The 27,338-nt window shown below is 36.0% G+C and overlaps 3 protein-coding genes across 4 annotated transcripts; all 3 read right to left on the reverse strand.

Annotated features, from left to right (window-relative positions):
* Positions 1-397: 397 nt before the first annotated feature.
* Positions 398-8,314, reverse strand: LOC114297529 (glycolate oxidase). 2 transcript variants are annotated; one of them, XM_082887264.1, is made up of 12 exons: positions 8,019-8,314; positions 5,614-5,789; positions 5,290-5,414; positions 4,303-4,349; positions 4,053-4,130; positions 3,612-3,736; positions 3,390-3,456; positions 2,803-2,865; positions 2,646-2,715; positions 2,423-2,523; positions 1,218-1,322; positions 398-842 (listed from the first exon to the last, which is right to left on the reverse strand). In XM_082887264.1, the coding sequence occupies exons 2-12, from the start codon at positions 5,751-5,753 to the stop codon at positions 654-656; spliced, it is 1,110 nt and encodes a 369-aa protein (XP_082743390.1). In that variant the 5' UTR covers positions 5,754-5,789; positions 8,019-8,314; the 3' UTR covers positions 398-653. The 2 variants fall into 2 exon arrangements, with proteins under 2 accessions (XP_082743390.1, XP_028097762.2); XM_028241961.2 differs by having other exon boundaries at positions 7,991-8,286.
* An 11,002-nt stretch (positions 8,315-19,316) lies between these two features.
* Positions 19,317-21,750, reverse strand: LOC114270970 (protein ALP1-like). The gene is made up of 4 exons (XM_082887265.1): positions 21,691-21,750; positions 20,495-21,056; positions 20,191-20,422; positions 19,317-20,108 (listed from the first exon to the last, which is right to left on the reverse strand). Exons 2-4 carry the CDS (start codon positions 21,047-21,049, stop codon positions 19,645-19,647), a joined length of 1,251 nt encoding a protein of 416 aa, XP_082743391.1. The 5' UTR covers positions 21,050-21,056; positions 21,691-21,750; the 3' UTR covers positions 19,317-19,644.
* A 232-nt stretch (positions 21,751-21,982) lies between these two features.
* Positions 21,983-23,084, reverse strand: LOC145798680 (L10-interacting MYB domain-containing protein-like). Its single transcript, XM_082887266.1, has 2 exons — positions 22,741-23,084; positions 21,983-22,647 (listed from the first exon to the last, which is right to left on the reverse strand). Exons 1-2 carry the CDS (start codon positions 22,774-22,776, stop codon positions 22,087-22,089), a joined length of 597 nt encoding a protein of 198 aa, XP_082743392.1. The 5' UTR covers positions 22,777-23,084; the 3' UTR covers positions 21,983-22,086.
* Between the last annotated feature and the right edge of the window lie 4,254 nt (positions 23,085-27,338).

Genomic DNA, 27,338 nt, shown 5'->3' on the forward strand with positions numbered 1-27,338 from the left:
GAGGTGTGAGTGGTGTAAACTCCCTTCGGGAAATTCTATAGTGGATAGCTCTCCGTGGACGTAGGCAATTACCGAACCACGTAAATATTCTTGTGTTATTGTGTGTGATTGATTTCTGGTGTCTCACAGTCCTAACAAGTCAGAGCTACATTATATTTAGAGCAATTATTTCGTTGGTGGATTAAAAATGCATGTAATGTTTATATTTTCTTCCATGCTACCAAGCTGCAGGGGAGGCAAGAAGAAATAGGCTAGAAAAAATGTTTGGAATGTTTCTACTCTATTTTGCAACTCTAAACAATATAGTATAGAAATCCCATACTTCAGTTTATTTTTCAGATACACAGCAACCAAATCCACATTATGTGATATCAATAACATATATGATGCAATGCACTTACCAATTCACTCCAACTTTTATTGCATCACAAAATAAGATCCATATCCTGAAAAAAAGTTCCCAAAAGAAAATTTAATACCACATATTTATCCTGTTTCAGAAAAAGCATATACGTCAATAGTAGCTTGTAACATTATTCATTTCTTTCCATCATTTCTCAAGCCATGAATTTTAAAATCTTATTGGGGGTGACGAAGAAGCTGTAGACATTTATCCTTTCACCAGATCAGTGTCGCATAGGCGCAAGATTATCTTACAACTTGGGTGCAATACGAAGAGGAGCATCCCATGGGGTCACAATGTGGTTGCGAGTAATCTCCTTGAGTGAGCGGCAACCACTTAATGCCATAGTTAGCTCAAGCTCATCATGAAGTATTTGAAGTACCTTTCTTACCCCAGCCTCGCCATCAGCAGCCAATGCGAACAAGACTGGTCGCCCGATCTGGAATTTGTCATGACAAATGTGAGCAACTTCAAGAATGACCAAGAACCAAGTTTTATGAAAAACCCAGATCTTGCATAATTCTTTAAGGAGATTTCTAGGAGCATGCATATGTTAAATGAGATAGATAACTAAAAATCACCACATGATCCTTTATCCCGTTTCTCTTTTGTCGACATGTCCCAAACCCCCTCCCCCCTCCACCACAGGATGAGTCTCTCTGAATTTAATCGTGTGGTTGAGATGAGATTTGGGACAGAAAAACAGGGGAGCCATGAGATAAGAGGATCCACTCTACTAAATTCATTGCTTTAATCATCAGAAGTCATTCTTTCTTGGATTTGCTATGAAGGGTAAGACATTCTATTCACTTACAAATATTCCAGATGCACCAAGAGCCAATGCTTTGAAGACATCCGTCCCACGTCGGACCCCACCATCCAGAAAAACAGGAACTCGGCCTTGTGCAGCCTTAACCACCTGAAAGTAACCTCCAAGGAGCCACAATGTGTCAGAATTACACAAATGGATTTAACTTGTGAACATGAATAAATGTTTTATTTTATTTTATTTTATTTTTATCCTGCACTGAAATAAGTTAGGGATTGGGAAACTACTCAACAAGGAAAAAGGCTTAAGTATTCAAGAATTTTGTTGAGGTGTGAGAAAGATCTCAAATAAAATGAAACTAGGAGGACCAAATAGACACAGAAGACACACTTCAGGGATTATAGGTGTTTTTAACCCCAAAAAAATTACAAACTTTGTTAAGTTGTACCCCATGTATGTTAAGTTTTATTTAGGGGGTGTTTGGGATGGGCTAGGTTAAAATAGCCAATAAAACAAAATAGCTCATCACATCACTCTCTCTACTTTTTTGCACGTGTTTTCATAAAAAGCCAAATAGCCAACTAAAATAGTCTATTCCCAAATGGATGACTATATACTGTAATTTGGATTGGCACAACAATAATTTATAACAATCACTATGATGCTGAGCTCCTCTGGTTGCAATTTCACATTGATTATACATATATATATTTTAAACCTTTGACCACTTCCACTTGTACAATTATTCTATGAGAGGATTCCTTTCTTTTTATGATTTTTATGTGACTCCCTTCTAAGCTCTAACTCTTGAATTAACTACATATAAGCTTTATAACATGCAAAATAAAACAAAACAAAATATGGAAAAAAAATAATTAAAATTGGCTGTTTGATTTAATTTGACTAAGAAAAACAAAACAAAAGAGAGACTCAAAAACATAGCCAGCCAAATGCTCCTACACTTTTTTGGAATGTTTCTGTTTTCTTTGTTTCCTTTTTTCTCACCCACAAGCAGAGTCTATCTTTTCATCTTGCTTTCTTTGCTGCATGATTTGTTAAAAAATCAGTGAATGAGTATTTTTCTTCCTATAATTGCTGGCTTGGTATACGAATTTTTATTTCCATCCATCTGACATCATTGGGAAAGGAATGACGATGTTTCGTGTATATATTATCCTTCAAAGAAAATTGAAGTAAAGATTGTGCGTCACTCAAAGACTCAACAATGAAATTTACTTAACACCATATACCTCTTCCAAAGCCATAATTGTTGCAGGGACATAATCAAGTTGGCGAGCTCCGTGATTTGACACAATGATGCCTGCTGCTCCAGCTTGTACTGCTAGCCTCGCTGCATGATTTTCAAAAAAAAAAAAATGTGGAATATATGATGAGAATGTTAGGAAGTCAACAAGTTGGAACTCAAGAATGTGAAGAGAACTTTTCAGTTTTAAGTTACACTACATTACTTACCATCCTCAGCAGTTAAGACACCCTTCACTAGGATTGGTAAATGGGTGATCGTCTGAAGCCATTTCACATCCTGTCCAAAATGCCAAAGATAAGCTATTCAAAAAATAGCTAACTTCCAGCTAAGTTCAAAAAATCTCAGTAGAAAAAGTCACCTTACCTTCCAGCTAAGAGACTGGTCAACTTGACTGGCAACGTATGAAGCTAGTCCAGAGTCATTGGTCTGCATGGTCACCAGAAAAATTAATCACGAGTAAACAATCATTGTTGTCAAATCATGAATCGAATCTTGATTCATGAACCGTATTGAATCATGAATCATGACTTGTAAGATTTACTTTATTTAACATAATATATAATTATATATATACATATAAAAATACACAGAGTGTTTAAACTGAAATAAATATCAATATAACTAAATTGTATGTATATATACAAATAAAACTACATATATCAATATAATTAGTTGATTTCTTTTTTCTTCTTTTTATTTTTTATTTTTCTGTGAAAAAAAAGATGCCATTTCATGTATTATGCAAACATGACAGAATTGCGTGAATCATGATGACTCGCAATGAATAATAGGAAATCATAATTGAGTTGTAAGATTCATTCAATTTAAGATTCAAATGCATGAATCAAATAGTTTTGCTTGAAACTCAAATCGAATCATGAATCATTCTAATAACCATGAACACAACATATAAATGAAAACCATTAGTCTAGAATAATTCAATCATTCACCTTATCAACCTTGCCAAGATCTAATCCCTCAAAGTTCTTCAACGACAAATGTGGTGGCAAATTAAATCTGTAGGGGAACCAACACAAAAAATTAGGACATATGAAGCTTCTTGTAGTTCAAAATAAAGGATTCAGTTGAGTAATAATTGCATTAAAAACAGACTTAACCAAATCCTTCAAATTGTTGGTTTTCAAGAAAATAAGGCATTTGTTCCGCTTCACCTATTCTTAATATCAGCTTCTCTACGGCCGAGCCTTGGAGTATCCACAGTAAGGGCAATTGCCTTGAAGCCTGCTCGTTCAGCTCTTCTGACAAGCTGTGTAACAACATTCCTGTCTTTGTACACCTGAAGGATAAGCCGAAAAAATTAATTGACTGGGTAGTATGGGATGAAACATAGTGTTAAAAATAAAAAATGAACAATTTAAGATCATTCATAGTGCTAAGTAATTCGAAATTCTCAAATAATTCACTTGTGATTTTGGAATTAGTGGCAATATTTTACATATTACCATCTAATTTTAGAATGATTTTCTTTTCTTTTTCCATATGTGAATCGAGATAAAATAGTGAACAACTCAACTTTTTCTAACAAAAATCAGGATTTTAATGGATTCTTGTTACTAATATCAGAAACAGTCATGATGAACTCTCATACTCACATAGAGCTGGAAAAAACGAATGCCAGGTCCTGTGGATGCAACCTCTTCAACACTGGTAGTAGCCCACGAGGATAATGTCTGGAAAAACCAACCATGCATAAGTGAACTAAAGAGACATAATATATGGTAATTACAACTGAACTAGCTGGAATGTCAAGACCCAATTGACCCACAAATGAAAGGCAGCATTATGGAACAAACACATTAAGCAAATTCAAGTAAAAGAAATAATGAGGGTGAGAAACTGAACCATTATTGTGCCAGCAGCAGATGCTGCTCTTGCTGTTGCATATTCGCCTGCATCAAAATTAAACATTTGGTTTAAATATAAATTAATGTTTTCCTTTTCATATGAAAAATAATTTTCCAAATAAAAAGTTAGAAGGTAAGTGTCTATGAAAAGGTGACATCAATAAACAATTCATTTTCTAAACGCTTATAAGAAGCATGCATCCACATTTGACATTAAATTTAGACAATTCAAGGGCTAAGATATTATTTTCAAGGTCACTAGCTTTACGGATGACACAAAAGGGACATTTGAATCCTGCAACAGCTACAACTAACCTTGTAGTGCAATTGGTACTAGGTTGCCTCATCAATCTTTATACCATGGGCTCAAACTCCTCAAAATAAAATAAAAAATCCTTCTCTAGTTTTAGGTTTTCTTTTCATTCAGCAAAGATATCAAAACACATTTCGAAGCAATTTTAAGGAAAAGTGAGTTTAGTGGGCACCAGGTTTATCAAATTGGCAATTATGGCACAAATCTCTAACGAGTACAATTATTTATTTGAAATATTTTAAACTCTCAATCAACCATGTTATGTATTGCAATTGATTAATTGTCCAATGTGATAGATCGCATCAGTCCAAACACAGTCAAAAGTTCTAAATGTACTGGAATTATAGAAGATAATGCCACAATTTAGAGGTGCTGTCCTGGAGAAGAACAAATGTGATCATATAGTCTTCACTTCTCACTATATAGAAACAAAAATTTGAAAAAAAAAAAAAAATCCATTTTTCAAGCTGCAAGATGAAGCTTTCCACAGAAACTAAACAGCAGAAGAAACCTTCTTTTCCTTGAATCATTTTGATAAATTCAAATTGTCTATGTTTGTATATATGTACTCATCTAATGTATATAAATACTTATGGATATAAGAAATCTAAACACAGCTCAATCGATCCTCAAGGAAAAAATGCACAAGCTCAAGGAAACAAGGGAATATACCTTCATGGTGAGCCATTTTCTGCATAGCTGCTGGAGCAATCATGATGGGCATTGAAACTTTGAACCCCAACACAGTTGTGGTCATGTCTATGTGGGTTACATCAATAAGTATACGAGGTCGAAACCTATATTTTGAATACAAAAATATATATTTTGAGAAAAACACCAAAATCAAACCTGAAAAAAAGTTCTACCCTTGATCATGGCCTACAATAAAGAAGGAATGGTAGAAATCTGTCTTTGAAGTGGTTTATTCCTCATTTTTTTGAAAAGTAAGTATCAATCCCATGAATCAATATAGAAACAAACAAACAAGGAGCTTACAAAATCCTTGAGAATGCATTTCGGTTCTCTTTGAGAGTCCACTGGTCCTCTGCACCAGATGCATAATAGTCATAAATCATCTTTGGCAATTTCTCCTTTGCAATGGCCTCATACTCCACAACATTGGTTATCTGATCCATCTTTCCTTTGTACTGTTTATGCTACACCAGGAAGTTCTGAAATGAATTTCAGAAATTATGAATAAGGATCAGACTTGGTTCATTTCAAACTGCTCTTACATTCAAACTTTATAAATAATAATGCAAGATCATATCAAAGCGTTCTGAGTATTATATGCAGGAAATGAAAGCAAAGTGCATATTCAGATCAAACTAAGCATGGAACAATAAGGACAAAAGAGGTAAAGAAAGAAACAGTAACAATGTTCCATCCTAAAAAAGTGCTTCGTTATTTGCAGTTCCTAGTGATATATTGGCATTTCTGTAGAGCGTATTATTAAAGCTACCTACAGGAGACTATATTCAGAACAATGAATTATGTCCAACTAGAAATTGAATTGGTTGAAGCTGTTTTTCTACCAGTGTTACTGATGGTTTTTGGAGAATTGTAAAAGAAACTTCAGACTTATGGCTGCCAAAAAGAATTAAAAAAAAAAAAAAAAGGAAGAAAAGAGCTTTCCCTTGTTGCTCTTAGCAAAGAAGCATGGACGCTTCTAAGAAGGCGACGTGTCTGTGTTGGACACATGTAGGACACCAACACTCCACGGACACTCTTAGACATGCGTTATATACTCCTTTTTATGTGTCCACAATTAAAAATAAAATTCTTAGTTTCGGACACACTTTTTTTGTGATGTATTCTTCACTTCTTGGCCATGTCTATCACTAAAATATAAACATGAGACCAATATTTCCTAGATATTTGGTAACATATGATTTTTATAGTATACGAATTTGACATAAATATCTTATACCCTTAAAAAACGTATAATTCTTAAGAATACATAATATAGTATTCTTAATATAAAAAAATGTATAAGCAGATGGCTTAGAAGGATGAGGAAAAAGTGGCAATTATATATGTTTGCTATAATTTGTTTGATTTTAAACAACTATGGTCCAGTAGTCTAAAAATTCATGTAACAGAATTACATACAAGATTTACTTGGCGTAAAGCAATTATTTAACATATATGTCATGCACATATATAACTATATAATATAATATATTCATAGATAATATAATATAATATCAATATAAAGTTATTTGTGGCTTGTCTAAACTATGTCAGTGTTCGTGTCCTACTTTTTTGGAATTTGTCGTGTTGATGTGTCTGTGTCATGTTGTATCCGTGTCTATGCTTCATAGCTCTTAGCGTTTGGTGGATAAATAAACCGTGAGTTTGCAATTGCGTTACTTCACATCAAGGTTTATCTTTGTGAGGGATCTCCATTCAATTCAGAAGTCCATCGAACTTTTGTTTTCTTGACCAAATTTGGAAGGCATAATTTTTTTAATTGTTTTAGTTTTTGGTCAAATATTGCAAAATTTTATCATAGACATATTCAATTCAATTGAATTTCTAGCCAAATTAGTAACAATCATCAAAATGACGAGCTCTTACATAATTCCAAACCTGATTTTCCTGAATTTGACCAAATATTCTGACTTTTCTACTGGACTTTCACTTTTTCTAATTAAGCTGCGTAATCCTAATCCAAATTTTGCTGAATTTGTGTGAATTTTCAGCAAATCATGATTGTCCTTCAATACTAAATTTCAGTTTTATTTCCAATTCAAGATCATGAGTTGTGCAACTTCACTTTAATTCCTAATTCTTGGGATTAGGTCTCAACAATACAACCCACCTCAAACAACCTATGATAATATAGTATGATCGCCGACTATATATATAGTTCACGGCAAGACAAAATTACAAATCAAATCAATTGACTAAAAAACTCTCCCATATAATATGAGCCTTAAATTCTGATTAGAGCATTTCAAAAGGAAATTTAAGTCATGCAATCAAATTTAAGCAAAAACCCAACAAATGAAAAGCGGTGATAAGGTTTTTGCTTAAATTGAAGTTAAAGTGTATGGACTAAATTATTTAAATTAAAATAAAATTTGAATAAAATAGGAATGAAAAAAATGTAATTATTCCAAGCTTTTAATAACTTGAATCAAATAGGATTGCTCATATTCTGACGGATTCAATCTCATATAGGCAAGATAAAACAACAAGAGGAAATTGAAGGGGGGGGGGGGGGGGGGGAAACTCAAACAAGAAGTAACTTTAACAAACACGATCCATCTAAAGAGCAATGAACACACACCAGCGAATCAAACCCACATGTGGATTAATCCAAGAAAATCGGAAAATAAAAAATAAAAAAATGAATAGCATGTAATACATCAAGATTAAGATTAAAGAAAGAGTACTGTATGGCGTAGATGAGCAGCTACTGGCCTCCTCTGCTAAAACAAGAACTGCGTGAAACTATGAAACGGAAGGTTTAAATAGGCGTCGCAAAGAATGTTCGAGAGAGAGAGAAAGAGAGACAGAGAGGACAAAAGGGGTGATTGATGAGTTGTGTAGATGTTATACAAGGAAGGCTTATATGGAGTTACCGTCCACATTTGCATGGAAATGGTTGCCAGGGTTTTTGGTTCACGAGCGAGAGGGAAAGAGACGGCACTTCCATGTTTTATATGTAAAAATTTTGATAAAACTTTTATAATTACATTATACTTTTTTTTGGGTGCAATATTACATTTATTTAAATTTTTACTAATAATCTTACTAACTTCCTACATATCCAAACATCTTTAGAGGTTTAAATGTCATTAATTTTTTTGCCAATGAATCGCATATGGCTTCTTGTATTTTTAGTAACATTATTAGGGTTGGTTTGGGATGTCTTAAAAAAGTGTACTTTTTGACTTATTGGTGGGTTTGGATTGGATTTGGGTTGGGTTTGATGTGATGTGTTAGAGAGGTGATGTGATTTAAATAAGATGATGTGACTTAAATAAGATAGTGACTTTTTGACTTTTTGACTTATTTAGTACATGCCAAACTGGGTAGAATTATTATTATTATTATTTTTTTTAAGAGTAATGTTAGAGATTCAAAAGTTTTATCAAAATATTTTACCAAATGTCCCACATTCATGTGAGACATTTGGTAAAAAATTTAAAACTTTTAGAGTGTCTAACATTTTTTTTTAATATCTCAAAAAATTAAATTATTTAAAAAAACTAACTTTTCAAACTATTTATCAGATTAATTAAAATTTTAAAATCATAGGTTCAAAATGTAATTTTATCCACATCTATGGATGTAAATTTGACCTAATCCGAGCTCAGGCCGGTCCACTGTTTGGTCGAGCGGGCTCTCGCCGAAATTCGGGTCTGACCGGCCCGCGTGGAAAAAATCTAGGCCCACGCCCAAACCCAAGCCCACTCAAAATAGGGTCGCGAGCTTGGGCTCAGGCTGTGACAGGTGGGCCTCTTTTTCTTTTTTTTTTGCGAAAAATAATCGATAGATATTATATATTATTTACGAGGGATAAAAAGTAAAAGAAAAATTGTACTATAATATTTTAGTTATGATCAATAAGATATTTGGTTATATTTCATGTGGTATTTAGTTATGACTTATGTTTTTTTAGTTATGACTAAAAATTATGAACTTATATAATTTTCTTCTTTTGTTATAACATTATTTTAGTTATGATTCATGATAGCTATTTGATTATGTCTCGTGTGGTGTTTAGTTATGATTAAATATCAAGTTATGTCATTTTCTGCTTCAGTTATGACTAATTTTCTTCTTAAGTTATGACATTATTTTAGTTATGATTAATGAGATATTTGGTTATGCTATGTTTTGTAATTATAATTCAAAAAATATGAAATTATGTCATTTTTTAAATTTAATTATAAGGTGCATACAAGTCTTTTTTTGAAAAAAAAAAAAAGAGAAAGAAATGAAATGAATAATTTTATATATATTAAAATGGGAAAAAATTTTTGAGCTTATTGGGCCGGGCTGGGCTTCAAAATAGACTTCCCAGGCTCAGGGTCTTAGTCTGGGCTCAGGCCTGACTAGGCCAGGCCACATCGAGCCGTAGGCCTGTGGGCTAGATTTACACCCCTATTCGCATCTATACATCAGTTAGTTATGTTATCATGAAATTGCATTTTAAACTTACGATTTTATGATCCCTTAGGTATTGCTACATAATAGGGTCATTCAATCATGTAGTGGTAAGTCGCGGACTTACACACAGGGGGGGATTCAAACTCACACTCTTGACACTAGGTACGGTTCGCCCAAGCCTGGAAGGTTTGTCCTACCAACCATATGTGCTATCACTCAGGTGGCTGGCCCAGAGGAGAGTAGAACTTGAGTCCTCAAAACTTATGCCTCAAGACCTTACCAAGTTGCCACAATCCTTATTCAGTTTGATTTTTTAAAATATTTTACCAAAAAAACTCCTCAAAAGAAAGTGGAGTTGATTGAGCCCCCGTTTGGTAAGATGGTTGAGACTAATTTAGCTCACTAAAAGAGAAAATGGCCTAAAAAGTCAATAAGACAAAATATTATATCTAAAGCATAACTAGATCATTTTCTCTCTCACAAAACTACAAAAAAGTCAAAATTTCATCCCAAGCGAAACTTTTTTAGTTAGGCTAAAAGTCAAAAAGTCAAAAAATAAAGCTAAAAAAGTTCTTTCCAAACTAAACCTAACACTACACGTCACCGCATCCCAACATATCAATCCAAAATTTCTACTATCCCCATTCCCTCTTCGTTATTTGATTAAAAGAAATAAGAATAAAATTAAATAGATTGAAACTAATATAAATAGTGTGAAAATATAAAAATAAATAATGAAAAGTATAAATTTTCGCATAAAGAGATGATAATATAATCTTTTCATGTAATATAATTAACAAGTTATTGATAAAAATAGGACTAAGTATCATATGAATTAAAATCTCAAAATAGTTCAATATAATTATATTAAAACTGTCAGACTTAATGTACTTTCTCTAAACTTTAAGGGAGGTCCATATAATTTATCTAAGGGTGCTCAGGTCATAGGTCCATTTTATGGACTTTTAAGGACATTGATATAAGGACAGTCCTTTTTTTGTTTGGATCCATAAGGGCACGCCTTTGAATTTTTTAGATCCATGCATGTTATTTGTTGAAATCAAACCCATTTCTCTCTCTCTCTCTCTCTCAGCTTCATCAAAGCATAAACGACATCCATGGCAGCTACAATCTTCCTCTGAGCGTGCTTAGTATAGGTCACAATATCACGAATAACATTATTAAGGAAGATCTTGAGAATACCGTGAGTCTTCTCGTAGGTGAGCCCACTGATCCTCTTGATTCCATTTCTACGGGCCAAACGTCGAATCATAGGTTTTGTGATGCCTTGGATATTGTCTCAGAGGACCTTTTTGTGACGCTTGGCTCATTCTTTGCCCAAACCCTGGCCACACAACCAGACATTTCTAAAAAGAGAAAGCTAGAGAGAGGAAATTTTAGGAGTTTGAGAACAAGAGATGGTTGTGAACTTGGATGATGGTGATTGTGATGGTGATGGTGGTGGTGGTGGTGGTTCTAGTGTTGCGGAAGATGATCTAGTAGTTGAGAAGGACTCTGAATGATAGTAGTGGAGATTGTGCTATTGTGAGAGGAGAGAAAGAGATGAGGAGAAGTGAGAGAGAAAGAGAAAGTGTTTGTCTATATGTACAAATCCTATACAGGTAATATAGATTGAGTAAAAATTCAACAGATAGAGGAAATAGATTGATATGTTCATGAGAATAGTGATATGTTCATGAGGATGGGTCATGCGTGAGAATAGGTCTTAGCATAAAAACAGGAACTACTGCCTCAAGAATAGGACTTAGTTGTAGTTTGTTTTCAATAAATGGTTGTAACTACTCCCACAATTTGTGCCGCATCTTTTTCATTATTATTTCAATTGTTATTTTCTGTAGTTGGTGTTCTCATTTGGCTTATAAATAGCCTGGGAACTATTGAAATAAAGGCAGTAAAATATAATCCCAAACTTCTTCCCTTTCCTAAGTCTCTGTTCTTCTTTTGTCTTAGCCATTCTCTAACTATTCTTATACAAATTACTTATTATTTGGTATCAAAGCTAGGTTACACGAACATTAGGGCCAAAAGCAATACTGAGTTTTGCAACAAAGTCAGCAAAATCCTAGCTTGTCACGAGTCTAACTTTGGCCAAATCCATGGTACTCTCCAAACTGTTTTGACAGAACTCCAATCCCTATGAGTCTTGTAAAACCACATTCCCATCGATAACCCTTTTGCTCAAGCCGAAACCTCTCATAATCAACCTCTTTCCAACACTAATAACCAATCACTAACCCATGGTACCAATAACACCCTTGACCAAAACCATACACATCTGAAACTCTCATTCCTGAATTTAGTGGAGATGACCTGACGGGTTGGATCTACAAGGCCGAACAGTACTTTGATTTAAAAAATATTGCTCCTGACCAACAAGTTCAGCTTGCGTTCTTTCACCTCAAGGGCATAACTCTACAATGGCTTTGATGGTTGACCAAGTTCAGGGATCCCTTGACTTGGAACGAGCTAACCAAAGCCCTATTGCTCCGTTTCAGCCCAACAACTATGAGGATCCCTCGGAAGCTTTGACCCACCTCAAACAAACTTCAATAGTTGCTATCTATCAAGAAGCCTTCAAGATGCTCTCACATCAGGTTGATGGGCTACCCGAAAACTACTTAATTGGGTGTTTCATTACATGACTTCATGACGACATATGTCTGGACGTCAAACTCAAACAACCACGCACCTTGATCGACACCATTGGAGCGACACGACTAATTGAAGAGCACAACTCTTATAGAAAAAAAGGGAGCAGTTTCTTCCGTCCCTAGGTGGCAGCCTTCACACCATGATCTGCTCTGAACAACGCAGTCGGAGTTCTAGGACCTCTACCCGCACCGAAGGTGAGTCAAACCTCGACCAATGCTCCAATTCCATTCCAATGAATTACCAGTCAAGAGGCATGAGAACGTCATAAGAAAAGGCTATGCTACTATTGCGACGAGAAGTTCACTCCAGGTCACCGTTGTCAAAGACCTCAGTTGTTTATGATTGAAAAGTCGCCATTGATTGAACCCACCATTACCATGGACTTTCCTGAAGACCTCGATATAATCAAGTCCCTTCCTGAAATCTCATTCATTGCGATAGCAGGAACGACACATCCTCAAACTTTTCGAGTGGTGAGAAATTTAAAAAATAAAGCGGTGACTATCCTCATTAATGGGGGGAGTACCCACAACTCCATCGATCAAGCCATAGTCACAAAACTTGGGCTACCTGTAACACGTGATCAAAAGTTGCAAGTAATGGTGGCCAATCGGGACAAAATCGATTGTGATGGACGATGTCGTAGACTTACACTCCTTGCCCAAAACTTTTCAATTCAAGCAGATTTTTATGTTTTACCAGCAATGGCTTGTCAAATGGTTTTGGGGGTTTAGGGGTTGGCCACCCTTGGACCGATTGAAAGTAACTACAGTAAGCTCACCATTTCTTTCTAGCAATGAGATAAAATCTTGTATGTTTCAAGGCCTTAAGCAATTTACATCCACCGCCTTGAGTGATAAGGAACTTCTCAACCTCAACAGAATGGCCTTGTTTTTTCAAATCATTCCAAGCCACGACCCAACTTCAGTCAATGACCACCCCGTCGACCTCATCCTTACTGAATTTGAGCATGTTTTGCCATCCCTAACACCTTGCCACCAGTACGAACCCATGATCGCCACAGCTCGTTGCAACCAAATCAGGAACCTGTGAATGTCTGACCCTACCGGTACCTTTATTATCAAAAAATAAAAATTGGAAAGAATTTCTTGACTTAAGTTTGATCTGCCCTAGTACCAGTCCATTTTCTTCGCTAGTATTGCTCATCAAAAGTGGTTGGCGGTTTTGTGTTGATTATCAAGCCCTCAACAATATTACTATCAAAGACAAATACTCGATCCCTATCATAGATGAACTCCTCGAAGAATTGCATGGATCTTGGTATTTTTCAAAACTCAATCTTCGTGAGAGGCTGATGTTCATAAAACTACTTTTCGGACACATGATGGACATTACAAATTTATTGTGATGCCTTTCCGACTTACAAATGTCCCCTCCACCTTCTAGAGTTTGATGAATGACTTGTTATGACCCTACTTAAGGAAGTTCGTTCTAGTTTTTTTGGCGACATTTTGATGTCCAACAAAACTTGGTTCGACCATCTCAGCCATCTCCGTGCAGTCCTTCAAGTTTTACCTAGCAATCAATTATTTGCTAAGCAATCTAAATGCTGTTTTGACTTTTCACAGGTGGCATACTTGGGACATCTTATTTCCTTTGTAGGAGTGGCCGTCGATCTAGAAAAGATTAATTCAGTTCTCAAGTGCCCTACCCTCACTTCGACTAGAGGGGTTCGCAACTTTCTTGGCTTAGTTAGATACTACCATAAATTTAACAGTGGTTTTGGGGGAATTGTTGCGCCTCTCACTCAATTATTATCCAAAGATGGGTTCCAATGGACTTCTGAGGCTGCCGCTTCAGTCCTCTAATTACCAAATTTCTCTCAAACCTTCATGATTGAATACGATGCTTGTGGGGTGGGTATCAGAGCTATTTTATCACAACAGGGCTAGCAACTAGCCTACTTTAGTGAAGCTTTTCAACCTTCGGCCTTAGCTTTATCAACATATGAGAAGGAGATGCTAGTAATAGTCAAGGCCATTTGCAAATGGCAATCATATCTCATCGGCAAACCTTTCACTGTTCGCACTGATTAGAGAAGTTTAAAATGTTTGTTAGAGCAACGATGCTGCCCCAAACACGGTGGTTGCCAAAAATTTTCGGGTTGTAACAACCCTCATACTGTTTACTGATTAGGGACTGATTGATTATCGATAATCACCGATTACTGCTAAACGGAATTGATGATGACTGATAACTGACTGATAATTGAACTGATTAAAGTACTAAACTGACTGACTGAAATTGGAAACCGAATTGATTGAGTATATGTTAGTTAAATTGCATTTTATCTGTTGACAGTATGATTATCTGTTCATGTTCATATGTTTAAACTGCTAATTGAAGGCCTTACCGGCGGCCGAATCCGAAACCGATTAGTGTTCTATGACCCTCATAATTTATGTGATTTTATAGTACAATTATCTGAAAATTGATTAAGTATGATTAAATTAGATTAAAATAAGCTAATTAAAGAGTTTGGTTTATTTACCATATTGCCACCCTTAGTGGCACATTACCTAGTGATGCTAGAGCCTTGCATACTTGACTCAAAACATTTCCATCAGCCATTTCTCTTGAGCCTAGCCGACCATGGGAGGGAGAGAGTGAGAGAACTTGTCTTCCATCTTGGGTTTGCTTGCTAATTGAAGAATTGTTGAAGTGTTGATTGCTACTTTGAACTCCTAGACCTTGAACACAAGACTAAGGTAGGATATTCATCTTCTTGTTGTTGTCTTAGAATCCATTCTTGCACAATTCATGCTTTAATTGTAGAGTTAAGCCATGTTTTGGTGCATACATGTTGGATTGAAGCTCATCTCTTGCATGCATGTTAGTATTGTTGTATTTTGAGGTTGATTACATGGACATTAGTACATGCATGCCCATATTGTTGTTATGGACCATGTTTTCATCTGGTTTTGGAAAGAAATGAGCTCATTTGAGCAAGCTTTGGAGCTTCAATTTGGTTTAAAACTCATTCATGCATGTTTGAATGTTGTTCTTGAAAATGGGTTTGAATATGGTTTTAATTGACTCACCTTTGGGGCTTGAATTCATAAATTGAGCTTTGAAACTTGTTATACATTGAATTTAGTTATGTTTTCCAGAATTTGGGCCCAAGAGGTCGAGTTTGGAGTGGTTGAATGCTTGGTTTGAGCTTGGGAGGCAAATCTGGAAATTCCAGATTTGGCTTCCTCGCTCGAGCGAAGGGTTCCCCGCTCGAGCGAGCACCTTTGTCCAGGGCTCCGCTCCAGCGACCATCGAGCGACCATCGCGCGTAAAATCTCAGCATCCAGTACTTTTACTGTTTTGCAGACCGCTCGAGCGAAGGATTCCTCGCTCGAGCGAAGCCTTTGATTTTGGACTTACGCTCGAGCGGAGAAAGTCTCGCTCGAGCGAAGCCCCTATTTTCAGCAAAGTTTGCGAAATGTTTTCTAAGTGTATCTTTGCATCCTCATCCCATCCTAGGCATTCTTAGGCCTAGTTTAAGACATTTAGATGAGGATATCGTTGTAGAACACACCAAGGCAAATTAGGGATTAAGTTATGATATTTCCCAACTGTGTAGCTTAGTGTGTGTTCAATCTGTTAACTGTGTAGGGTTGGCAACTGGGGAGACACGCTCTAGCATACTGTAGCCCAGAACTCTGTGAGTAACGATTGTGTAAAGATATGTTCACAAATGATTATCTTCTGAACAACTGAACTGTACTGTTTTCTGAACTGATTACTGTTAACTGAATGAATGTATGTCCTTTATTTCTGAACTGTACTGTGGCATCCTTAGCACCTACTGTTTACTGTTACTGTTACTGTTACAGAGATCTCTGTCGGTTCCCTCGTGGAACCACTACTGTTTACTGACTGATGGCCATCATTACTGTTCGGTCTTCCAAGACCTACTGTTACTGTTATGCTAATGGATGTACCACATATGACTGTTTACTGTACTGAACGACTGAAATACTGATTGAATTGAACTGTTTTCATTACTGTAAGGACATTCATTCTAAACCCCTTTACGCTTTATGTTATTCACTGGGCTTTAGCTCACTGTTTATATATATATGTAGGTGCTCAGCCACCAGATCGGAGCTAGGAGCGTGGGTTAGACTCCAGTTTTGTCAAGCCAGCCTATGTGCCTCACTGCGAGGTTCCGAGCCTACCTGTTAAGGCTTAGGGGTCTTTTACAATTCCCCCTTCTGTACTGTTTTACTGTTCTGTATAGACCGAGTGTTACTGTACTGTTATCTAGGGTCGAGTCCCTAGTCTGAATGATTGTAAATATTGTGTATACTGTTCTGTACTGTTTATGTATAAATGTATGAAAGCCTTTTTGCATACAGACTGTCACAGCTCAATGGACACTATTTATTTACTGTATTGGCTTCCGCCAGGCCCTGTACTCTGTTTTACTGCATTACTGTTCTGCAGGCCTTCGGTAATCTCGGATTACTGGCCGGTTACGGTGCTAAACCCATAGGGCCGGGTTTGGGTCGTGACACGGGTATGATTATATTATTGAGTACAAGAAACGGAAAGAGAATTACGGTGCTGATGCCCTCTCATGGGTTGGAGAGCTTGAATTCCTTACCGTGTCCTTACCCATCACGGACTGGAGATCACATCCTGAAAGAGGTAGCAACCAATTCATTCTATAGTCAATTGTTGGGCTCACTACCATCACATCTTTAGCCACAGTATTCCTTATGTGATAGGGTGCTTTTCAAAAGTGGGTGCATCTATTTGAGTCCCTCTTCGCAACTACCTCATGCCATTCTATGCACACAACACTCTTTGCTGATTGGTAGACACTTTGGCTATCATAAAACATTGAACCGCAGCAACGCAAGTTTTATTTGGCCTCACATGCGCATTGCAACCAAGGACTTCATAACAAATTATGATGCATGTCAACATTGTAAATCTGATTGTTCGCATCCTGATGATTTACTATAGCCACTGCCCCTACCCGATAAAGTATGGACTAATATTTCCATGGATTTTGTGAAAGGTTTGCCACTGTCAAATGAAAAAAATGTCATCATAGTGGAGGTTGATCGTTTAACCAAGTGTAAACACCCCATTTTTTACGGCCCTTAAGACTTTGGGCCCACTGATTGATCACTCAATAATGAATGTGTACGCTTGTCAAATGCTTGACTTCCTTAATAGGAAACCTCAGTTTTGAACCTACAAACCTTGTACCTTGTTTTAGATCAAAATAGTGGTTTTTCAGGCCTGTGCATCCAGGGACCTGCAGACCTACTCGTGTGGCATGCCGTCCACTAATGTGGCCTGTTGTCCACTATTAGTGGCCTGCCGACAATTAGTGTAAAAAACTAGATATTTTCTGATAGCTATCTCCACAGATGCATGCACCATTCCAGCTGTGTTTGTATAGATATTTTAGAGGATCTTTCATATATTTTTATATATAAATGACCCTCTCTTTTGTTAGAGAGGTTAGAAAAAATTTTGAATTTAGAAAATTTTAGATAGCAAAATTTTGGAAAATTGGTCTCTCTACAATTCTCTCTTTCTCTTGCAACTTACATAACCTTGCCTTAGGCAATCTAAACCAAACCTAGAGAGTTCCTTGCTGAGGTGATTTGAGCTTGAATTTTAACTCTTGAGGCACTTGAGAGTGTGAAATAGTGGTCTGGAAATTTAAGGGATCATTCCTCTTCAAGAGGTGTACCTTCTAATTCTTTTGTACTATCTTCTTCTTATCTTTTCTTACTGTTTTTGAGCTGTTTATTACCTATATTTTTGGGTTGAAACTTGTGGTTTAAGACCATTAAAGGTAGAGGGGTTGACAACCCTTCTTTGAACCTTGTTTCTAAGGCCTTTGCCCTTGTGTTTCCCATCTTCTCATCAATTTTTTTGAGCTTTTTACCACTAATTTTCAGAGGCTAAAATCATGTTTTGAAGTCCCAAAAGTGGAGGGGTTAGCCTCCCCTCTTTGTGCTTGTGTGCTAGTTTTAATCCCTCAATATTTTAGCTAGTTGTTGTAGTTGTTTTTGTCTTAATTCCAGCATTGTTTTGAATTGTTTTTATGAGTTAACTTCATTCATGCTTTGTATAGTATGCTTGTAGTGTAATGGTCCTCATAGGCTTAGTGGTTTAGGCTTGGTGGTTTAGGCCTTAGCCACCAACCTATTTGAGTTGATAGCATTTGTTTCTTGCTTTCCATACTTGTGTTCACCTCTAAGCATCTTTGCAACCTCCCTATTTCTTGGTTTTTCTTTTTCTTTGAGAGTGGTTTCAAACCGATTGTTTGTTTAAGCTTGAGATTAAGGACGTTGTGCTAAATGGTTTAATCTCTTCGGAGGTTCATTACCAACGGCATGACATCTCTCTCATGCCTAAAACAACCCTTTGTTTGACACTTCTCTCCATTAGTAGACTTAATGCTCATTTTGGACTAAAATGACTAATGAATGTAAAGATAATTAAAAGAGGTGTTAAAATTGGAATAAAATGGACCAAGATAATAAAATGATTTGGTGTTCAATTGGACGTTAATTGAACACATGGAGACTTGGCTCATTTCATACTTGTTAGTGATGAAATGGTTCAAGTTTCCAAGGTCAACCACTTCCCTTGATCAATCCATGATAGGGAGGAGATTTTGTTGGTCTTTGCTTACCATTTATTGAAATTGTGTCCATTGATTCATAAGTCATCACGCAATGAAATTGCATCGATTGGTGGCTTGCGAATCAAGCTTACCCCTCCTTTGACCTGTTTGCTGATAAGGAGAGACAAGGTGGACAAACATCCCCTGAGAATACTTTGGTTTGTGCTCTATTTGTTCTCTATTACTGCAGGAAAGAACCAACATTAGTGGTCGGCAGGCCACTTTTACTGGGGCCGTTTGGTGTAGCTGTTAAAACAGATTATAGATTATAGCTTAACAGATTATAGCTTATGACTTTAATCAGAAGCTGTTAATCTGTTTGGTGTAGCTGTTGGATTATAGATTTAAGTTGCTGAGTAGTGTTTGTTAAATAAGCTGTGAAGTAGCTTTTTGCTGTGTAAATGTCTTTTTTACCCTTGTTAGTTGTAAATTGAATTTTTCTAGACTTTTTGCTATTAATTACATATTAAGAGATCATTCCAACACCAAATTAACATAACCCTATCATTTTTAAATAATAATACAATGAAATAAATATTACACAAAAATAAATTTATTATATTTTAATAATTATTTCCTTGAGAAATTGACATTAAAATCTCATATCTTCTTGAATCCATCTCATAATCATCATTACGAACTGGATGCCCATGTCGGTCTTCTCCTACCACTGTTTCCTCGTCAACAGGGACATACTCAATATGTTTATCATAAGAGTCAAATGGAATATCCCTTAACTTAGTTCGTCTAATGAAGTTGTGGATCGCCATAGTAGCACAAACAAGTTGTCGTTGACAAACAAAATTATAATTGCATGGAATATCTTTCACAAAAGGCCATCTTGCTTTCCAAACACCAAATGATCTTTCTATTATGCTCCTGAGTGATGAATGTGTTTTGTTGAATTTTTCATGTGCAGTTTGAGGAGGCCGATGGTCAAATTGAGCTAAATGATATCTCTCCCCTTTGTACGGTGCAAGATAACCCTTTGTGTTTGGATAGCCAGAATCAACCAAATAATACTCATCTACAAAGTAAAATATGAACTCATTACAAATATAACTAATATAGAATAAATGAATAAATCTTAATTTGTGTTACATACATACCTCCTTCTGGATATGGAAAATTATTGTTTGGATTCCTAATTGTATCCCAAAAAATTCGCGTGTCATGTGCACTTCCCTCCCAACCAGGCAAGCAAAATGTGAAACACATGTCAAAGTCACACACTGCCAATATGTTTTGTGTAGCATATCCCTTCCTACCTATGAAACGGGGTAAGTATTCTGCTTCCACATGAGCTTTGATATGTGTTCCATCAATTGCCCCAATGCAATTCTACATACAAAAAATATCAGAAAATATTTTTTTTAAGAGAGAGAGAGACAGAGAGAGAGTATTTGTAGTTACCTTAAAATGAGGGTAATATTTTCGGCTATTCTTTATGTACGGATGAACCCCATTTCTCTGCCAAGGCTTCACCCAATCCACGGACATTTTCACACACGCTTTTAAAACAGAGTGGAAGTATTTTGAAATAGTTTCACCCGATAATTGAAATCTTTCTTGAGCATTTCTATTGTTTGCATGTTGACCAACAATAAATACAAAAATAGCAACTTGTTGTTGAACCCCAACTTTTTTCCCACTTTGTAGTTCATAGTTAGTCTCTAATAAATTACACAATTGATAAAAAACATCCCTGTCCATTCTAAAATTTTCATATATTCTTGTAGCATTACCATGTTGCAATTCTAACATCCATTGATGTCCTGTGAGAGCAGATGTCCTACATGGTTGTTTATTTAGGTAATTTTCTGCATAAATTGTTCCTGCCACTGCTGCTGCCATTAAGTAGGGATTCCCATACGGGTGATTTGGTTGTTGTGAAGATCCAGCGACATTGTCATCATTATCATAATCACCATCATTATCATAATCACCATCATCATTGAAATTGTCCATCTTTATACTGTATAGAAATTAAGGTAAAAAATCAACACCTATTCCTATTGTATAAGGGTAAATGTTGTGAATACAATATAAAAGTAGGAGTTTCTACCAAACCTAAGTAGTTTCAAAACTTATTTATCATGCAAGTTGTTATGATTTATTTTTAAAAAATGACTTTAGGTAAGAAAATGTATTTTCAATTCAAGACATCACCTAAAGTCCTGTTTTCAAAGTACTTTAGGTAAGAAAATAACTTAGGATGCTAATTATAATAATTAGAATAATATAATATGAACTCTTCCATGATTACATGAACTCTTCCAGAATAATTTTATGCATAATATAATATGAATAATTTTATGCATAATATAATATGATTACATGAACTCTTCCAGAATAATTTTATGCATATGATAAATAATTTTATGCATAATATAATATGCTAATTATAAATAACTTAGGATGCTATTTATGTATAATATAATATGAACTCTTCCAGAATAATTTTGCCAGATCCCCATACATCATTCTCACTGACCCATGCATAAATATAGCCTACCTAGATCATAATAATCATATGCATAAATTAATTTAACACACAAAATAATAGAATATAGACACAAAATAAAATTAAACAAACATCAGCTGAATACCTGCAAAGATTGAAATGCCTCTTGGTTGTTTAACAATTCGGAATGGCAAACAAGTTCACCACCACACTATATATAGACAGTGTAATTGCAATATTCATCATTTAAATAATATCTTTTTAAAATTGCTTTTCAACTTGCAGGCAAATGGACAAAATCACAACTTGCAAAATCACATGACACACAAGTGGCCAAATACAACTTGCAATAATACTTCCTATTCCATCCGTGAAGGCACAACTTGCAATAATACTTCCTATTCCATCCGTGATAGCACAAATTAAACATAATTCACTGAGGCAAACATAAATATAACATCAAGCCAAATTAATTAAAGATAGTCCTAATAATGTTTTTTAAAATAATAAAAAAAAAACATACACACATTCGCACAATGAACTAATCACGAAAACCAGGAATGCGAGCCTTTTCCAAAGCAATTTCGAGATTAATAAACTTCAAACGCAACACATCATTAGGCAAAGCCATGAAAGACTCACGAAGTGAGGGTTTCATGAACAACCTTGCAGCCCAAATTAAAAGGTCATCGTCTTCACTAACGCCAGAGATTGTGCTAATCTTAGCCAAACACTCAGTTATTGTGTGCGGATTTTGCATAGAAGCATTCTGTGTACCAGTTGAAGATGATGCCTCCACAGCATCGACAATGCGATTAAGTGTCTTACTCAACTCACCGGCAACCGATTGTTTTTTGTTCCCCTTTTGTTTCTTGGATGGACCCTCTTTTTGGCGACGACATTGGTTGCTCAATTCAGATGGATGAATTTCCGTATCAGTATCATCACCAAGTGGGGTGTGAGATCCCTCAGTGTCAAGAAACACTCCAGAGCTTGGAGTGTATGCCCACTCACCAGTTGCAGAAACATCAGAGAATAGTATGTCCATGTCATCGGCCAATGTCAATGGCTTCTCACGAAATTTGGCCGCATCAGGATACCTCTATAACAAAATATGGACAAATATTACAAATATATAAATTATAAAGCTCAAGTACAAGTGACCAAGAAAAAAAAATTAACATAATTCACTAACCTGTAGCTTCAAATTCCACCAATCATCAGATGCCATGATAGCTCCAGTCAAGGGATCTAACCCCAGCCCCGTCTCACCTCTCAATAGATTTTTCCAAAGACCCCACTCCTTTTTAAGGTATCCCAACGATTTTTAAGCTGAATGCGAACATATGACTTTCCAGTAGCAATTTTGAACTTGTTAATAACTGCTTCCCAACCAACCCTATCTAAGTGCGTACCAGGTCTGTGACCTGCTTTCACTTGCTCCACACAAAGTTTGACAAAAATTTCAGTAGATTTTGTGTCCCAATGTGCCTTTAAACCTTGTGAGGGTTGGGAGTTTTGGGAAGCTTTTCCTTTACTCTTTGTAGTTGTTGGAGATTGTGATGGTGGTTGGGAACTCATTTTCTATTGAAATCATGATTCACCAAAGACAACTCTTTCAGAAATTTGATTTACTTTAAAGGGCCAGTTGAAATAGTCAAAATTAGTCCTTATGTAAAATCAGGATGATATTACCTATTCTATATATTTAATATGCTATATAAAATCAAAATTAGTTCTCTTGTTCATAATTTAATATGCTATATATTTAGTATTTATTTTCTGTTAGTAATCTTTTATATCTAAGATATGAGAAAAGAATATAGTTCGAACTACCTTCTCTACTCATGATCATCATTTATTTTCCAATGATTATATTGCTGTTGTATGTCACATGTAGTATTGAGTGCTCATATCTAATTCATGATGCTCTAGTAAATCTAACATTAGACACAAAACCCAATTTGACATTCTTATTAAAAGAACCAATGCATGTTTGACACACATGATTATTATTCATATTTATGATATGTGTTGTATTAAACATGAGAGATGTTCTAGTTAGGCATTAAATTCTGAAATTTATGAAACCAAAACACATCCACTCTGAAATTTATGAAACCAAAACACATCCACTCAAGTCATTTATGAAACCAAAACACATATTTATGATATGTGTTGCATTAAATTCTGAAATTCTGAAATTTATGAACCAATGCATATTTATGAAACAGCTCTCAGAAATTTAAAACAAACAGACAGATCTAAGACAAGGACAATTAAACAAATAGCCCCAAAAAATTGATGAATTAGCCAAATTGGGTGCGCACATATGCAGTTGTGTGTTTTTTTTTATCAAAGAAAATTTAGTTTAAGGCATCCAGGCCTCTAGATGTGGAGCTTGTATGATTTATTTGGAGGATATTTGCTTTCACAAGGATGAGTGAGTTGTTTTAGAGCAAATGAGAGTGTCCTCAAATTTGTGGTACGCATAATTAGAAATAAATGAGAAGCTAAATCAAAACTACATTAAGAATGTATTATCAAAAAAATAAAAAAATCATCAACAAAATATGCATTAAGAAAATGTGGATATTCACAGGGGAACAGATTTTTGTTACCAATGTACTCAGATTTTTGTTATCAATTTTTTTCCTTCAATGTTGTTGTTCCTTTATGTACACATTGGGTGAATTTTCGGAGAAAGATATAGTTAAAAATTAAAAAATAAAAAATAAAAAATTTTAAGCTGCTGCTCAATTCGTTCTATCCCTTCACAATTGTCACCCAAAACAGAGGAAGAAAATGCAAATATGGTCTCTGGTTCTCAAAAAGTAGAAGAAACAAAAAAAACTTGTCTAAACAAAGTGGTTGGGAATCCTGGTAATGGAAAAAAAAAATCCTACAATTTCAATTTCTTGCCTATTCTAACAAATATTTTCTCGTATACCAAACAGATAAAGCTATAATCAACATCATAGGCTCCACCACCAGCCACCGGCAGAAAATACACATAATCAATAATTCTGTGATTAGTTTGTTATATATAATCAACATTAATTTGTTTGTTATATATCAAACATAACCAAAACAAAATACTAATGGCTTCCAAGTACATCTGGCTCAGTAAGCTGTGATGCTGAAAGATACACACACACACATACATACATATATATATATATATATATATAAACATGCATGCCGCCGAGCAAGAAAAAGAAAAATCAAATATGAAGGAAACGAACCAGAGTCGGAAACGAATCAGAGCCGCACGTCGCCGGAAGCAAACCAACGCCGGAAACAAACCAGAGCTTCACGCCTCCAGAACTGAACCAGATCACAACTTGTTGCTGTGTTGCTGCTGATCTCTTGCCAAAGACAAGATTAGGGCAAAAAAAAGAACATATATAGGTGGTATAAGGGTAAATCTTTCAAAACACATAGGACATTTAAGTCAAATGCCTTCCGCGATTTACCAGCGAGAATCTGAAGCTGGTTGAACCAGCTTTTGAATTTCAGCTTTTTTCTCCTTGCCAATAATCTGTAGAAGTTGAAGCTGAAGCAGATACCAGGCAACCAAACAGCTTAAATTAGCTTTTTTTAAGCTAAAAGCCAAAAGTTGGGCAAAAAAAGCTTCACCAAACGGCCCCACTGGGCGGCAGGCCACTACTTCTGGGTTGTCTGCCATTTTTTCCACCCAAGCAGTGCCCTTTTTTCAGTAGAGCAGAGCAGAGACTGAGGTGGAAAAACAGTACAATTTTCTAACTGTGCAACAGAGTCATTCCAGTAGCAAAACGGAGAACTTTTTCGGGTGGAAATCCGCGTGCATGCATGGGTCAACCCTCATTCCTCAAGGCTCATAATAGTTAATTAATTAGCTAATTAATTGTGGATTATAATTAGTTAGTTAGTTTTTGTATTAAACTAAGTAGAATAGCTAGTTAATTTGGTGTTGTACTTATTTAATTAGCTAAAGTAGTTAGTTAATTCGTTGTTGTAATAATTAGTTAAGTAGCTTAGTTAATTTATTTCATTTGATTTGTAATGGATTAGTTAATTCATAGTAATTAGTTAGGGCATTTATTCGGACCCTCTGGTGCGAGGGACAAACTTGTAATAATGTGTATGTCTTCCAACCCCACGTCTTTCTCCCTTTTATTTATCCGCGTATGATGGATAGTGTAGCACATCACATATCGTTTAGCGTTCTCCATGATTTACATCCACTTGTCTTGCATGTATCGAGGCTCGGTTCATCATTCTAGCAAGCATTGTCGTTTAAATACTTCTTTAAAAACGTGATTAAGCTGCATGCTATTAAGTTGATTCACATATCATAACTAGTAGCCGAGCCTATTTAGTTGCATTTCGTATGTGTTGCATTAGTCGTGTTGCATTAGTTAGGAACATGCATGTTTTCTAATTATTTTTGTTTCTTTTGACTTGCCTTGGAGTACGAGGTGAGCATTTTTGTGCTTTAGCATATCGCATGAGTGTGATTGTTGCCATGTTTAGCATGCTTGCCATGAGGCCAAGTGCTTAATTGATATACTTGCTTGAATACCTGTGGATGAAGGCTAATTACTTGAATTGGAATAATTTGAGTAATGTGTATATGAGATCGCTTTTTCAAGTGGTACATATTCAAACAATTTTCAAAAAACAAACACGAGATCAAAATGTTTCAATTTTTATAAATTAGTCTATACTTGTGTGCGCATCACATAGTAATTTAGCCTAATAATCACAACAATGGCATATAATGTAAATAAGAATCACATCATAATTAGTAGAGACCAATCTTTGATCGGGCGAGTGGGGTGCTCAAATCATGAACTTCCCCTCTCGTACCTAAGTTCCTAAGCCGAGACAATCTTGGTGATGACGGACACGTGGCCTTTGGCACGAGTCATGGGTTTCTTAAATTTCCCAAAAACATTTAGGTGGCGACCTAAATATTTAGATCAGCACTCCACCATGCCGAGATAGTGGCAGAAGAAGTGGGAAACTTGCTGGAGGCAGGAGCTATCAGAGAAGTGCACTATCCCAAGTAGATCTCCAATACTGTAGTAGTGCCAAAGAAGAACAGAAAATGGCGTGTCTGTGTGGACTATAAAACAGTCAACAAGACATGCCCAAAGGACAGCTTTCCCCTACCACAGATAGACCAACTGGTAGACCTGACGACAGGACACAATCAACTTAGCTTCCTTGCTGTGTACAAAGGTTACCATCAGATCGCTATGTATGAACCAGATCGGCTGAAGAAGTTTAGCAGGAATAACCAAACACTTTGCTCTAGGTTGGCTGGAATAACCAACTTTGAGTACTCTTCAGCCGAGATAAGGATCTAGGCTGAAGAGTAGTTGGCAGGAATAACCAACATTGAGCTCTCTTCAGCCGAGATCAGGATCTAGGTTGAAGAAGTTTGGCAGGAATAACCAAACACTTGGCTCTAGGTTGGCAGGAACAACCAAATTTGAGCTCTCTTCAGCCGAGATCAGGATCTAGGCTGAAGAAGTTGGCCGGAATAACCAACACGTCGCTTTAGGTTGGTAGGAATAACCAACTTTGAGCTCTCTTCAGCCGAGATCAGGATCCAGGCTGAAGAAGTTTGGCAGGAATAACCAAACACTTCACTCTAGATTGGCTGGAATAACCAACTTTGAGTACTCTTCAGCCGAGATAAGGATCTAGGCTGAAGAGTAGTTGGCAGGAATAACCAACATTGAGCTCTCTTCAGTCGAGATCAGGATCTAGGCTGAAGAAGTTTGGCAAGAATAACCAAACACT

Source organism: Camellia sinensis, chromosome 9 (genome assembly GCF_055761805.1).
Source record: "Camellia sinensis isolate YWXY chromosome 9, ASM5576180v1, whole genome shotgun sequence".
In the NCBI taxonomy this organism is placed as follows: Eukaryota; Viridiplantae; Streptophyta; class Magnoliopsida; order Ericales; family Theaceae; genus Camellia; species Camellia sinensis.